General features: G+C 42.0%; 1 protein-coding gene across 2 annotated transcripts in view; it reads right to left on the minus strand.

Annotated features, from left to right (window-relative positions):
* Positions 1 to 343: 343 nt before the first annotated feature.
* Positions 344 to 16,467, minus strand: part of LOC128733978 (putative uncharacterized protein DDB_G0282129) — a 36,634-nt gene continuing 20,510 nt past the window's right edge. For both annotated transcript variants that reach the window (XM_053827912.1, XM_053827913.1), the window contains exons 2-4: positions 11,359 to 11,508; positions 10,135 to 10,745; positions 344 to 1,898 (exon numbers count right to left, since the gene is read on the minus strand). In XM_053827912.1, coding sequence (XP_053683887.1) covers positions 1,558 to 1,898; positions 10,135 to 10,745; positions 11,359 to 11,508 — 1,102 coding nt within the window. In that variant the 3' untranslated portion in view covers positions 344 to 1,557. The remainder of the gene's footprint in view (positions 1,899 to 10,134; positions 10,746 to 11,358; positions 11,509 to 16,467) is intronic.

Genomic DNA, 16,467 nt, shown 5'->3' on the forward strand with positions numbered 1-16,467 from the left:
TCAATTTGACGCTCCACAGAATGCCATTACTCTGATGTCTTCCACAGAAATAAACTGAGCCGATTTCCTCGTTTACAGTCACTTTCACTATTTTACAATTCACTATGCAATTTTCAACCGCGAAAACTATTTCTATTAACTAAATACAGTTTTTCCCGAAAAATAAACTGGAAAAAATTGAACGTGAAAATTTCGGACGTCCATTCACAGTCATGGGTTGCTTCGATTTCGCTTGACAATAACCTCATTTTTTTTATTTTCCTCAGCAAAATAACTTCCTGGGAACAGAATAAACAGTCGTCAAACATTGAAAAGGAATATTTAAAAGGCTTTTTTTTTCAAATCGTTTTATTTGGTTTTGTTTCGCACTTTATATATAGACTATGATTTTTAAATCAACACCACATTTTCTGCTTAGCCTAACTCAATCTTAAATAATGCTGGCATTTGTTTTGGTTTCCTTCTTCTGCTTTTCCAACTAGAGATAATAAACCTTTGAAGATATACGCACTTTTAAGGTTGTAACTACTAGTTACGTTTCGTTTATTTTGTGTTGTTTGTAAGGACGTCCACATCCACTCGGTCCGACACGACGTTATGTACAGACTACCTTAAATCTACTAACTTTACCAACTATTATACAAGTTTACCACCTATCAGAAGAGCTTATCAAAGTTTTGTTTTCATCTTTGTTTTTTTTTGTCGTGGCGAAACCTCCGTTTTCCCGTTTTTTGTTACATGTAAATGTTTTGCTAAGCTTTTTACTTTTACACTAAATTTACTGGTTCAAGGCGCATTCATCTCCTGTTTTATGTTTTCGTATAACTGTTTTTTTGTTTGTTTTCGAAATCGGATTGAGTTCCGGTATAAATCGGCGTCCGGCAGCTTATGGGTTTTTAGTAAATATATGTTGTGTCTAGCCCACACACCCAATCGCCCAGCGGGCGTGTTGTTGGCGTTCTATCTCTAACATACAAGATCCAAAACTATATTTTTAAAAGCAAGCACTCTTGTAACTTACAAAAAGCCCTAAGATAAATATTTCTCAAGAGATTGCATTGCTAAACACAATTTACTCACAATCGGAATGTATTTTCATGCGAAACCATACAGCAGCGACTATGTATGGTGAGGGACTTCTTCAACTGCTGCGCTCTTTTCGGTATGTGAATGATTTTATGTTTAGATTTTCCAAAAAAAAAAACATGTTATTTGTGCTGGCTTTAAAACAGTGCTAAAATGGTAACTAGACGGTCCCAGTGACGAACGTCACTGACCGGGAAGTACAATCTAAAAAGAAAAATAACCGCTTTACTGGCACTAAAAGAGGAAGGGACGTAAAATAATGGTTTTGTTTAAAAACCTAATACTAAAACTAAAACTATATCTGAACTGTGGCTACCACACGCAATCCATATAATACAAAGTAGAAACGAAGTTTCTTCCGCGCCACACTCGAGATACGACCTAGACCTAAAAAACCATTGGCACCCGGCTGTTGCTGCTGCTGCTGCTGCTGCTGCCCCTATTGCTACTGGCCCCGCCTAGTAAAGGGCATCATTTCTCCTTCAGCAGTTGGTTGAGGAAATCTATCTCGCCCTGCAGCTGCTTGATGGCGTTGTTCTGGTTCTTGACGATCTTACGGCAGGCGAACAGTTCCTTCAGCGTTTGCTCGTACTTTTCCTTGTAGTTGATCGCCCCGTTCAGCGCCGCCGCCGCCGAGTGGTGACCGTTGCTGTGGCTGTGGTTGACCGCCGGTGTCACGGTAAGTTCGGCTTTCAGCGATGCGGGAATAACCGCGGCCGCCGCCTTGACGGCCTTCATCTGCTGCAGCTGCTTGTAGGCGGCCAGTTCCTTTTCCACCGCACTCTGCAGGCCCGACTCGTACTCGGAGGAATCTGTGCGAGGAGAGAGGAGGAAAAACCGAAAGGGAAAAAGATTAGTTAGTTAGGGTGTGTAATCTAAACTGCTGGTTGAATACATAATATCTCAACATAAACTAAAACGATAACGTTCTACACACTGATTCATTGAGAATAATTAACTCTTATTATCTTCAGTTTTGTTTTGATTCCAATATTTTACTCTCTTCAGCTGTTTAAATGCCACTTTTTGCTCTTTCTCTGTGCAGCAACAACAGGAAAACATTAAAACGGCAGCATTTTAAAACGGTTTTGCTTTTGTGTAGGTACCTATACGGTGTGTGTTTGGTTTTTACTTTACTCTAAGAAATTTTTTTTTTTGCTTTGCCATTAGATCAAAAGCCCCTGACCTCGAGAGGACGGGCTGCCTGCAGCCGTGCGCCACGAGTTTTAAAGAGAGAAAATGTGTGTGTTTGTTTGTGTGACTACGAGGCGGCGAGGAGAGAATAGAAGAATCTAACCCAAACTCGTACATCGACGACCGTGGCAATACAGCCAACCAACAATCATTTGAATAAGCGCCTGTTCGAATCGAATCGAACCGACGGGGAGCATGTATTTGACCAGTGTGAAAGAAAATCGCACGAAAAACAAGACGGACGGATTCACGTTTACACCGTAATTTCTACGTTCGGAGCAGTGTGCGAGGCGAGCAATCAAATCACCTAACGAGACGACCACCTGATGAATGTATGTAGGGTTGGTGGATAGATCGAATGAACAAAGTCGAAGTCGCAGCAACCGCGAGCAAGAGACAAACAAAAAGCATAAATAAATACATAGCTATGTATGACAGACAAAACCAGACCGATCAGGAAAATACTTGGCTGGTTGCTTGGGTTGCTTAGATGACGGTCGCCCTCGCAACATGTGGATGGATAATCACGATACGCACCAACCATCATCATATGTGCCTGACAACCACGTGTATTAGAAGAAGCCGACGACGACGTGAGTGTGTTTTGCTTTTGCTCCTACTGACACATAAACATGTTTTCATTGTTGCTGCTCGCCGATGCTGCTGCTCTACGAGAGGTTTTGCCGCATATTTATTATTATATTTTTCTATTCCTTTTACACAAAGTTGCTGCTCTCCATCCGGCCACCCGTCGAGCAAGTTCAATTCGAATTCGCGGTCTTGCAATGCATTGTTTGGTCCGACCTTGAATGGCACAGCATAACACGACACTGAGCGAGAGCGAGCAGCAGCAACGGCACAAGCGGCGGCTTGTTCCTCCTATTCATGAATGAAAGTGAATTTTAAAGCACGAAGAAAATCAGCATAGAGAGCAGCGCCGGATTCACGTGCCGCGCTATAGTTGTTCCGGCCGTTCCGGGTTGAGAAATTATGCGACTAGTTAGGTCTAGGACACAAAATAGGTGGATGACGTTGCATGCAGAACTTCTACATCGCTTTGAGCACGTGCCAGTTAGTGGTTCCGTCAGTAAAACGAGCTAGATTAACGTTCTAATTCGGTAGTTTGGCTACAAAAGGACGAGGGAAGAGGTCTAATTTGTGTCTAAAAAAGTATGAAGGTCTGTGCCTAGGGGAACGAACGAGTGGTTCCAAATGCGGGTACGATTCGACAATGCTTGGCAATTGGAAATTGTTCAGCAGTTTGTTACGCAAATTTAAAATTTACTGTATTGTAATAAATTCCCGAAAACATTTATGTAGTGTTCGGGTATCAACTCTTGAGTATTGCTTGAAGTAATATCATTATTTATTTTCATTCTCATGGTAACCATACCATATTCCTGGCCTACTCACATGCTTTGCCTACTACACTACAGTTAAATGAAGTTCAGTTTATATATCCTAAGAACTGTATCGAAAAGTAATTAGCAACTTTTAAAATGATTTTACTCAAAAATGGGTGAAGTAATTATGTGCGTGAAAGCAAAAGTTTGTTTAAATATCCAAAAAAAAAGTTGTGCAATCGATTTGTTTCGATTATTATTTTACTTTTCGCTATGCCTCGGACTGATCTTGAAATCAGAAAGAAATACTTAAAAAAAAGCACTGCGATAATTCAGTGAATCAATGTCAGGAACTCCGTAAAGACATACAAGAATCATAAGGTACCTAAGAAATCCGGAGAGTAACAATCTTGAGCCTAAATAAGGGCACGGTAACTATAAACGGATAATAGACAACGGCACCCAGTGCATCTATACGGACGACGAAACTTACGTCAAACAGGATTCAAAAACGCTTCCAGGGACGAAATTCTACATGAAATCGGCGGACGAGGTGGTGGACTATACCGACAGTACGATTACTTGTGGTCTGCGATGCGTATTTTCTTCACAAAGTGTGCAATAAATGCTCAAATTTACAAAGATGAATAATTGTAAAAAAAAATTGTGGCCCCTCTACAAACAGTATCAGTCTCCCCCTCTCTTTTGGCCGAATTTGGCATCTGTACATTGCGCTAAGCCTGTAGTACAGTGCCTTTCAAACAATAATATCTAATTTGTCGAGAAAAACATCAATCCACCAAAGCTCTGACCAATTTAACGTTACTGGTCGATTGTGAAGAGGACCTTCAGGAAGGAAGGAACGATTGTGAATAATGTAAGCCACGTTATTGTTTCAAGTCGAACTGATCTTCAATAACCCGAAAACAAAAATTGAAATAATAATCGTATTTCATTTTATTCACGAATAGATGTTGCTAAAGACTTTTCGATACACTCCTTATTCCCGCATAAGACAGTCGCTAATTTTCCTCGCTTTGAGAATTGCTACGTCACGCCGCATGCACAAATATCCATGCAGCCCTGTTTCCGTGCAAGACAACCGTTCCGAACAAATTCTTGCAGTATGGATATGGATGCAATCTGGCAAAAGGAATGGATGAACGCTCACTTTTCTATGACGTTTCACTTTCAGGACGTTAAATTGGACTAAATTCAATGTTTAAAGGTAAAATCGGTTGAAGAAAAGGGATGGTTTTGCACTCTGGCGTACTTCCCACAGCACAGATATCAAATTGATATAGGCTAAACGTCGTCAAGAATCTACGACCTATTGGGACGGGGAGGTTTAAGGTGAAGGTCGTCAGAGTCACGCATCTGTTTTTGCTGTTGAACGAGATCCGACAGTAATTCTACCACATAAAATGCTGTTTACGGTGAATATTATTATCAGTGAATTTTATAAGTATATTTTCGACACTACGACCGTTAATTTAATAGCGAAAATTATTGGTCAATTTCAAGCTCAACGTAAATATGGCATCACTCCACATATACTCCCGTTTCCTTGGTAACGTATCAACAACGACGGTCGCGGATTCGAAATTGCAATCGAAACGAAGTGAAGTTTTTCATATCAGTTCAAGTGAACAGTTTGGGCAAAATCATTATAATATCTTACCAACTAACTGTTCGGGTGGTTAAATTAAAGTTTTCTGTGTCTCAAGTTAAGTTTCGCGAGTGATGTGACGACTGGAACGGCCGAAAAAATTAATGAAAAATCATCGGCGAAAAAGTGAAAATATAGTGATGAATTTTAATTGGGCAGAAATCTCAGTACTTAATACAGTAGTGTAATTTATGTCCCAAAATGTAGTAGAACCTGTAGAAAGCAACGTTTAGTGCTTCGAGTTGCAAGATCTTATTTCGGCTAGCAGGTTAGATGAACTAAGTTTATTTTTGAGTGATCGTTTCCCGAGTCTATGGGAGCATATTGGTACACTAAAGAAGATAAGGGAAGGGTGATATTCGGTGCCATACTGACTGCCATAAATGGACTCTGACGACCTTGTTGTTAACTGTCGTCCCTGCCTGTGAAGGAAAGTAATCACGAAGAAAATGTACGGAAAAATTTGACATTGAGCACACCTGGAAATACCCTAGTGCTTCTGGTTGATGGCCGGCACTTTTCTGATGTCGCAGACGTGCGATCCTTCTGGGGACCAAACGTTGACTCGGACCACTAGCTCGTAGTAAGCAAGATCCGCGCCCGGTTGTCCAACGTATTCAAAGCGAAGCCAACGAGGAAGATACGACTGAACTTTCGGCGGTTATCAGCGGAAGGAGTTGCTGCAGAGTACTCTCGGAAGACTGATGAGCGGATTGGTGAACATCTCGGAGAAAACCTGAACGAACAGTGGAGGCACATCCACGACGCAATCAGTACTGCTGCAGCCACTTCCAGTGAGTGGTTTGACGCACAGTACCAGCGAGTGACTGACGAGAAGAATCGATCCAGAAGTCACTTTTTGGCTGCAACTGAGCAGAGCAGAGAGAGATACCGAGATGCTAGAGCTGCCGAAAAGATACTTCACCGTCGTAAGAAACGTCAGCACTGGGGATCGCGTTCTTGCGGAGGCGGAGAATTGTCAACTCCTGTTATGCGCAACGACAAGGAGGGGAACTTGATTACAATTTACCAAAAGGGCCATCGTCTCGAATGCAACAATTATCGAGGTATTACTCTCCTCAATTCTGCATACAAAATTCTCTCTCGCATCCTGTTTCTCAGACTGAGACCGTTGCAGGAAACCTTTGTTGGCGAATACCAGTGCGGTTTTCGAGAGGGACGCTCCACGACGCGACGGACCAAATGTTCACCTTGCGATAGATCCTCGATAAATTCCGGGAATTCAACTTCAGACAGACTAATCATTTGTTTATAGACTTCAAGGCGGCGTACGGTTCAGTTAAACGAAACGAGCTGTGGCAGATTATGCTTGAACATGGTTTTCCAACAAAACTGATTAGGCTGATGCGTGTTACCCTTGATGGTTCAAAATCAAGCGTCAGGATAGCGGGTGAGACCTCAGCTGCTTTCGTGGCGTTGGATGAACTGAAGCAAGGTGACGGACTATCGAACTTGCTGTTCAAAATTGCATTGGAGGGTGCTATTCGAAGGGCCGGCGTGTAGAGAAGCGGTACCATCGTCACGAAATCTCATATGCTCCTAGGGTTCGCGGACGACATCGATATCATCGGTGTTAAACGTAGAGCTGTGTAAGAAGCGTACACGAATCTTAAGGAGGAAGCTGCGAGGATAGGGCTTATCATAAATTCTACCAAAACAAAGTATATGGTGGCTGGTAGAGAGCGTGGCAGTCCTTCGGGTGTTGGAACTGCGGTGGTGATAGATGGAGATACTTTTGAAGTGGTCGACGAATTTGTTTACCTTGGTACGTTAGTAACATGTGACAACGATGTGAGCCGTGAGGTAAAAAGGCGGATAGCGGCTGCCAACAGGGCCTTCTGCGGATTACGTAGCCAGCTGAGGTCCCGTAGCCTACAACTCCGTACAAAACTCGCGTTCTATAAGACGCTAATTCTCCCGGTGGTACTCTACGACCACGAAGCGTGGACGTTGAAAGAGAGCGACCGACGAGCTCTTGTGTTTTCGAGCGTAAGATCCTTGACGGCATATGAGAAGAAGGAGTGTGGCGCAGGCGCGTGAATCATGAAATATACCAAGTGTACAAAGATGCGGATATTGTGAAGCGGCTAAAATACGGCAGGCTACAATGGGCTGGCCATGTAGTAAGGATGCCGGATGAGAGACCAGCGAAAACACTCCTGAATTCGGCATGGGAGTCTGAATGTGTGTTTCGCTATCACACCGGAACGCTCGCACGGTTTTTCATCAAACTTGGCACACCCGTTTGGAACGATAGTAGCTGTACAAGTGGCTGAACGACAAGCGGGGATTTCTGAAAGGGGGGAATAGGGTGGTCATTGACAAGGGGGAAGTTCAGAAACGTAAAAAGGCGTTGCCCCGCTTTAACCTTGCGGCTCCAGAGTCCCTCTGGTTACCATCAGGAATAGGAATAATCTGAGTGGAAAACGAATAACAAATATTCAATAAGTAGCAATCCAAAACTATCCGATGTCTAATGAAGCAGGTTACACTCGGCCTTTAACTTCAAGGAAAACGTAAATGCGCTGTTAGGTGAAGAAAGTCCGAATGTATGAGATGACTGACTTGATGCAGAATCAAGCAGCCAGCACGGAGCGATGGAAACGAAAATCGAATATGGAAGCAGTTCTTTGATGAGCACCTCAGTGACGATAAAACGGAAGGAGGCGGAACGGAAGTTAGCCTGGGAATGTCACAAACGATAGGAGCGTCTCGGAAAAATCTCGCGAGAAATCGGACCAGTTGAGACTCTATTAGGTACCGGGAAGAACCGATTCCAGACAAGATCTTAGGAATTTGGTAAAGAATCACTGCCAACAGCACTTTATCGGATAATTTACAAAATTTTAAAGCTGCTGGACGGATGGTAGAACTGGTTGACCTGCCAGTGGCAGAAGATTGATCAACGTTGTTTTGTCGTCTATCACCGACAGCAAGAAAATTTGAGGCGGTAGAGAAGGTGTCGCAACTACAGATCATATCCGGACTCCGACGAATCGTTCAGAAATGTCGAAAATACGAAATACCCACATATTTAATGATATTTAGATTTAAATATTGAATTGAAATCCTAGACGTAGACTAAGCGACACCATAAAAAAGATGTATTGCAGCATATTCTATCATGAAATTGAGAATTTTCACATGCTTTGCTTGAATGAGTTTGTTGGAACGTAAAAACTGTGGGAATGTAAATGTTTTGAAAACTGAATGGAATGGAAACTACTATATTTAACTGAGATTGGCTACAAATATGAATCTTTTGCAGACAGATCTTTTGTAACTAAAACTAACATAACAATATTGTCGTTATCCTTGAAAAACACCAAACATAAATAGCCGAAACGTCAGAGCAAACTGTATAAGCCTATTCTAATGTTCCGCAAAATAGATTGAAAAGTCCAACAAAAGCATAGTAAAAATTATGAATCTAACACTCGACAGGAAAAAGAAAACGAATTGTTTAATGCCAGTGGAAAATGTGCAGAATGTAGCAAATCTACATCGAAGTTTATTCTTTGTATTGATATTGGGATTTTTTCCTTCAGAAATTGGCAGGAAATCCACTGGTTTTAGCTCAAAATTGAAATTAAAATATTAGTAAATTACTGCTTTGGCTATTGCATTTTATCCATTTTACGAATCAACAACACATGCTTCCCGATTAATTCGATTCAAAATATTTTCTAGTCAAAGTCAAAATTTGCCAGGTAAGCAAATTTGAAAAGTTATATAGTAGATATGTTCCATTGCCAATAAAGGATTTGAAGTCAATTCGATTACGATTTAGTCATACTTCACACAGAAAAAAAGGCTGCTAATAATAGTGTACGAAAATTCCAATATAAAAGCAAAGTCGAGCAGGACTCAAACATACAACACCAGGGATCGGAAATGGGTTGCATTTTTCCAGCCAGTTAGCAACAAAAAAAAAAAAGGCTAGGCTACTTAATTAAAATGTTCTGGCTCGCTAGAAAGAGTCCACCGCCATCGAACCGACATCGATTCCAGAAACGCCATTTCATGGCGGCGATGGCGACGGTAACGGCTCAGGCAACCAACCAACCAACCAACCAGCCAGCAGTGAGTGCCCTTGGGAGAAAACCGAACAAAACAACTCGCCGAGCCACCGCCGCCAGCCGCGGCAACCAACGACTCGCGCTCGTCGCACGGCGCATTCCTTTCCGATGTGCTAATTCCCCCCCTTCGCAGCCACACTTCTTTCTCGCCACCATCATCCCCCTCGGCGTTTGTTCGGTACGACAGGCATCAGAGTGTACCATCGCAGCCGGGGCACAGAGCAGCACAGAATTGTAGACCGGACCCGGGCACCGGACACTCCTCTCTGTTCGTTTCCCCTTTTGCAACCCTTCCCCCTCGAGTAACCGATCGACCGACCGCTCGACCGGCCGACCGAGCTTGGCATCCGTGCTTGCATGGTGCGCAGTTTTGTCGACACGAAACGATGTTTGCGCGCACGCTGGCAAACTGGACACCGAAAATCGAGGCGAGTGATTGTATTGGTTGCTCATGTCCAACTTCTGACCCACGGCGAGCGGGTACCCAGGGTCGTGCGTCACACACAGCAACAAAAAAAGATGAGCTTCAGCACCCGACTTGAGACGCAATATGGATCTGCCAAGGTCTGCCCAAGGAGTCACCGCCGATTCGGAACTTTTATTGAAAATCATGGTGGATTTTCAGCTTCGCTTTGGTAAAATAATATTTCAATCGCTTGCTGTTAGGGAAACCAGCAGGATCGGAGAAACCCCATTCCCAACCAGGAGATATATGAGCACATGTGTGTAGTATCTTCCTTACCTCCTCCGTCCATGTCCACGTAGTTGATTCCGTACCCCCGTTCATCCTCGAGCTTTTCCTGTGCGGCAGCAGCTGCTAGTTTGCCGCTGCTGGTATTGTTGTTATTGTTGTTGCTGCTGATGTGGTTGTTGTTGTTGTTATTGTTGTTGTTTGAGTTGGGTTTTTGCTTCAGCGAGGCCAGCAGCGATCGTGTCTGCTGCTGGTTCGGTACCTGCTGTCGATGTTGGAGCTGTAGGGCTGCAGCAAACGCTTTCCGCTGTTGCTCTTTCAGCTGCTGGCGTTGAATCAGTCCGGCTAGCGCGCCGCTCACGGCAGCATGGTTGTTGCTGGTGCTGGTACTAAGGTTGAGGGCGGCGGGGAGTGATCTTCGCTGCTTGGCAACCGGCTGCTGTGCTGAAGGCGGCGACGACAGCGGTCGCTTCGTTGACATTGGCATGACGAGTGGTGACTCGCTGTCGTTGTTGTTGTTGTGGTGGTTGGGTGGCGAATTATTGCCACCGATACTACCACCACCACCACCAGCCAGCCCCAGTCCTATTCCGCTAATACTGTAGCGATTCTTTGGTTCTTTACTGGCTGGATACTGTGTCGGCACTGAACCTTTTTTCAGCCTGCCCGTCCATGAGCGAGTAGTCAGGTAGCAATTCGAGCGAGGACCACGTTTAGTTTGTTGTATCCGCAGCCGAACCGAGTCGAGTGAAACCCAAGGAGAGAAAAGAAACACAAGAAGAAGAAAATCGATTACATACCGAGCTATTTTTGGGTTTCCCCTAACGTGGCCCGTTGTCGCCCACATCGCTGTGCAGTGTGTACCGACCGGTCGGTCAGACTTATGGGTTGCCAGATGCTCTTGGGGTAGTATGGGATGAAAGAACCATGAATCGACAGGAAGTGTCATTTTCAAGTATTGAATTTTTCAAGTTGTGCCACTAGTGGCAGCCATTCCGCGAAACCCCGCCAGCAACAGCAATCGGTATCGAGCCGATCGCTGGCAAAGATTACGATATCTGGTAACACCTGCTCGGCACTGTCACTGGGGCTGTCGGTGATGACATACCGAGGGCTATCACGGACGGTTGGTAAAAGGGAAACCCATTACCGAGAGCTTGCTTGGCGAACAGCATATGTCCGACCGACCGACCGATCGCTCGCTAGGCAAGGCATACAGCAGCGTTGGTTGTGTGTCCATGCCAAGCCAAGCCAAGCCAGGCCAGGCTAACTTACCCTTGACTGAAAAGATTTGGATTGTTGAAATCGCTCGGCTGAAAGTGATCGGAGCAGATTCGAGAACTCTTGTACAGGTACTCGGGGCCATTTTCGGCATATTTCTTCCACAGTTCGGGCCGGTTGCAGAATTCGACCCACTGCTTGCACCTGGATTGGAAAGGAATAAAATAAAAAGAGAAAGAGAAGAAAAAAAAGTTGAATCAGTACACGGGAGTTACTTTCGTCCTCGGATATTTTTTTGTAGTTTCTCGGTGTGTATGAAAGGTACGCATTCCTTGCCGTCTTGCTGCTAATTGCACTTACGAACCGATTCCGTTCAAAATATCAGACTGCGTATTCGAGCATGGTGGTAGGTAGGAGATTGATAATTTCCGAGAGACCGAATATTTGCAAGAGCGCAAGCAGAAACGAATTATGCAATCTTTAGCTATCATCAAATCAGAAGTGGAACAACAGAGATTAGGTATCTAACAATAATTTTCGTTGAAAAAATCATCATAAAGATCGAATTTCATCCAATTGGGATGAAACCCCATTTAGCGTTTTTCGTTAGTCAGAGTTTTGTTCGGCGGGTTCGGCTGAAAGATCGAAGTAAGCTTTGTCAGACGGTTTGGTCGAACCTGTCATATTTTTACTACCTAGTCAAAATACAAGTTCTTTAAAAACAGTTATCTAAAATGATCGCAGCTCCAAGACTCGTTAAGGATAATTTTTACTGTGAAAGCGACCAGAAATTAAAGGCCAATGGAAGAAAATAACGCATTTCCCAAAAACACCTAACAAGCACAATGCAGAAATTTTAATTTCTACCCAACGGTACCAATCTTACTAAACCCTGTCCATAGTTTGTACTGCAGGAATTAGTTACAATTCTAAAGCCTTTGTACTGAACTGTAGTCACGCTTTATGCTTTATTTTCACACTCAAGACATGCCAGAACTCGATTTATTACGATTTATTGCATATGCTTAATTGAAGAGCAAGATTTTTTTTAATAACGTACCCCACTTTCTCTACAACATTTAATGTAAAACAATGGCATTTTTGTAACCCGGGAGCCTGCAATTCGGCCACTATATTTGCGGTAAGTTAATTAAAATTGCGTAAAAATAGTATCAGTTTCAACTTTGAATTCGGTCAATTTCCAATCTCTGAAGGATAAAATCTTTTAGGTTGTTCCTGTGTTAACGTAGGGCAAACAGTTTCCCATGAAAATGCCGGTAAATTGCCTTAGCATATTGACATATATATTACCAATAGATCTAGTAGTATAGTCCACACCTCCAGCTGATTTCCAGGAAAAAAAGGAAAAATGAGAAAAATTGCTCTTTCTGTCTTATTTTTCCTTTTTTGCTTTTTTTTTCCTGGAAGCAGAAGGTGACAAAAACTGGACAAACGGGATAGAAAAAAAGATAAAGAAAAAAAAAAACAATAAAAATTAGAGAAAGGAAGGAAAACCCATAAATAAAACGAAGAAATAAGGATAAACATGACAGAAAAAGAAATACAATAGGATGAAAATGTAGAGAAAACGAAATAGAAAAGGAAGAAAAGAAAACAGATAATACGGAAGCAGGAAAATGGAGAAATGAGAACAGAAAAAGAGGAAAAAATGACACAAAAAAGAAAAAATGAAGAGAAAAATATGAAACGGAAGAAAAGAGATATATGTACCGGAAAGGAAAATAAAACGCGACAGAAAAGGAGGAAAAGCAGGAAATAATAAAGGTTGGAACGGAAAGACGACAACGAAAAACGGGATAGAAAAGGAGTTAAAAAGCAAAAAAAAAGACGAAAACCGAGAAAGTGACAAAAAATTAAACAGGAGAAGAGGAAATCCGGCTTGAAATCGAGGAAGAACAGAAGAAGAAAGACGAAGAACAGAACAGCGGTAGGTTAGAAAAGGGAACTCAGCAAAAGGGCGACAAACGTCCTGTTACGTTACAGTTACAGAAAAGGAATAAAAAAAGAGAAAACAATACTTAATGTTCCAATTTTGTCGGCCCCATGTTGAATTTTGGGGTGACAAATGGGGAAACTGACAAAATCGGGAACAAAATTTTAACCCTCAATTGTTCAACCGAGAACTCAATGAACCGGGCACAGCACACTGGCCCAGAACCCTTTTTGGTACGCATTAGCCTTGAACGGAAAAGCCCAGTTTTATGTTTATGCATCCTTTGGAAGAGTTTCTTCTATCGTCCAGCGGAATTCGAATTTTGATTAATACCCCTAAAAGTGCAATAGAAAATTCATATTTCTTCAGTTTCAATATAACACATTGATGTGTTCTGCAAAGTTTTACAGCATATTTTATTACAAGAAATTTTGCTGCATACAGTAACCTTCTATCTCTTCAGCAAAGATAGAAAAATCCTATCTATACCTATAAAGAAGGATTTCTGTCTGTCTGTCTGTCCGTATGTTCCTTATAGAATCGAAAACTACTGAACCAATCGGCATGAAAATATGCATGTAGAGGTTTTTTGGGGCCAGGAAAGGTTTTAGTGATGGTTAGAAACCCCTCCCCCCACTAAGAGGGGGGGCTCCCATACAAATGAAACACAAATTTCTGCATAACTCGACAACTAATCAAGCAAATAGAACAAAATTTGGCATGTGGGTGTTTCCGGTGACAAGAATTTATTCTATGGTATATTGAGACCCCTCCCCTCTTTATTAGGGGAATTATAACTCCTCTCCTCTTTAAAAGGGGGGGCTTCCATTCAAATTTCCTCATAACTCGAGAACTAATCAAGCAAATGGAACCAAATTTGGCATGTGAAGGTTTTCGAGGGCAAGAATATTTTCTATAGTAAATTAGGACCCCTCCCCATTTTAAGAGGGGGGGCTCCTGTACCAAAGAAACACAATTTTCCTTATAACTCGAGAACTAATCAAGCAAATGGAACCAAATTTGACACGTGGGTGTTTTTGGAGACAAAAATTTTTTCTATGATGAACTGGGACCCCTCCTCACTTTAGGAGGGGGGGCTCCTATACAAATGAAATACAAATTTCTTCATAACTCGAGAGCTAATCAAGCAAATGAAACCAAATTTGGCACGTGAAGGTTTTCGAGGGCAAGAATATTTTCTATGGTGAATTAGGACCCCTCCCAACTTTAAGAGGGGGGCTTCTATACAAACGAAATACAAATTTCCTCATAACTCGAGAACTAATCAAGCAAATGGAACAAAATTTGGCACGTGGGTGTTTTTGGAGACAAAATTTTTTTCTATGATGAATTGGGACCCCTCCCCACTTTACGAAGGGGGACTCCTATACAAATGAAATGCAAATTTCCTCATAACTCGAGAACTAATCAAGCAAATGGAACCAAATTTGACACGTGGGTGTTTTTGGAGACAAAAATTTTTTCTATGATGAACTGGGACCCCTCCGCACTTTAGGAGGGGGGGCTCCTATACAAATGAAATACAAATTTCCTCATAACTCGAGAGCTAATCAAGCAAATGGAACAAAATTTGGCACGTGGGTGTTTTTGGAGACAAAATTTTTTTCTATGATGAATTGGGACCCCTCCCCACTTTACGAAGGGGGACTCCTATACAAATGAAATGCAAATTTCCTCATAACTCGAGAACTAATCAAGCAAATGGAACCAAATTTGACACGTGGGTGTTTTTGGAGACAAAAATTTTTTCTATGATGAACTGGGACCCCTCCGCACTTTAGGAGGGGGGGCTCCTATACAAATGAAATACAAATTTCCTCATAACTCGAGAGCTAATCAAGCAAATGAAACCAAATTTGGCATGTGAAAGTTTTCGAGGGCAAGAATATTTTCTATGGTGAATTAGGACCCCTCCCAACTTTAAGAGGGGATGCTTCTACACAATTAAAATACAAATTTCCTCATAATTCGAGAACTAATCAAGCAAATGGAACCATATTTGGCATGTGGGTGTTTCTGGAAGCAACCATTTTTTCTATGATGAATTAGGACCCCTTACCGTTTTAAGAGGAGGGGCTCTCATACAAACGAAATACAAATTTCCTCATAACTCTAGAACTAATCAAGCAAATGGAACCAAATTTGACATGTAAGTGGTTTTGGACGCAAGATTTTTTTCTATGGTGAATTGAGACCCCTCTCTTCTTTAGAAAGCGAGTTATGGCTCATCTCCCCTTCAAGAGGGTGGTCTTCCATACAAATGAAATGCAAATTTCCTCTTATCTCGAGAACTATTCAATCAAATGGAACCAAATTTGGCATGTGGGAGTTTTAGATGGCAGAAATTTTTTCTATGGTGAATTACGACCCCTTCCCCTTTTAAGAGGGGAGCTCCCATACAAATGAAATTCAAATTTCCTTATAACTTGAGAACTAATCAAGCAAATGGAACCAAATTTGGCATGTGGGAGATTTTGGAGTCTTGAATTCATTTTACGATAGTTAGAGACCTCTCACCCCTGTGGTAGGGGGATATGGACTCTCATACAAATAAAACAGAAATTTTTGCGAAACTCAAAAACTAATCGAACTCGAGAAATTCGAGACTCTTCCATAAAACACTAGTCAATACAAGACCACAAAAACTATCTATAGTAACACTAGATCATTCAGGACGAGACGGTCGCGAGTGTTGCCGGTGACCCGCCGTCGGAAGCGCCGCCCACTGGGGGGCTTGCAAAACTCGAGATTGTGACAAAGATCATCCGAGATTCATGATTTATGTACAACACAGTTTAATTTGTGGCAATACGAAGTTTGTCGGGTCAGCTAGTTTCTCATAAATGAAAAATCGTTAAAATCAGTTTTACTATTTTAGCTGATTTTGTAGTTGTTGTATGACTTTTTCATGTTTTACAAAGTTGTACAAATAGTAAAAAATACACAACATTGCTGAATATAGTATACCTCTATCTTTGCTTGTTTAGAAACTATAGAACTTTTACTACAAAAATACCCTAATTTTGACCCCGAATTACTCGCAAGAAGGCATCATTTTATTTAAAAACTCTCCTCAGAGAATCAGAATACTTTCAAGCAGGTTGAAAAGTATTATAAATCATGTTTAAAAGCACAAAAGTTAAACAAAATTTATAGACAGTCAAAATCGGGATAAAAAGCTGATAAAA

This window comes from Sabethes cyaneus, chromosome 2, assembly GCF_943734655.1.
Source record: "Sabethes cyaneus chromosome 2, idSabCyanKW18_F2, whole genome shotgun sequence".
Classification (NCBI taxonomy): Eukaryota; Metazoa; Arthropoda; class Insecta; order Diptera; family Culicidae; genus Sabethes; species Sabethes cyaneus.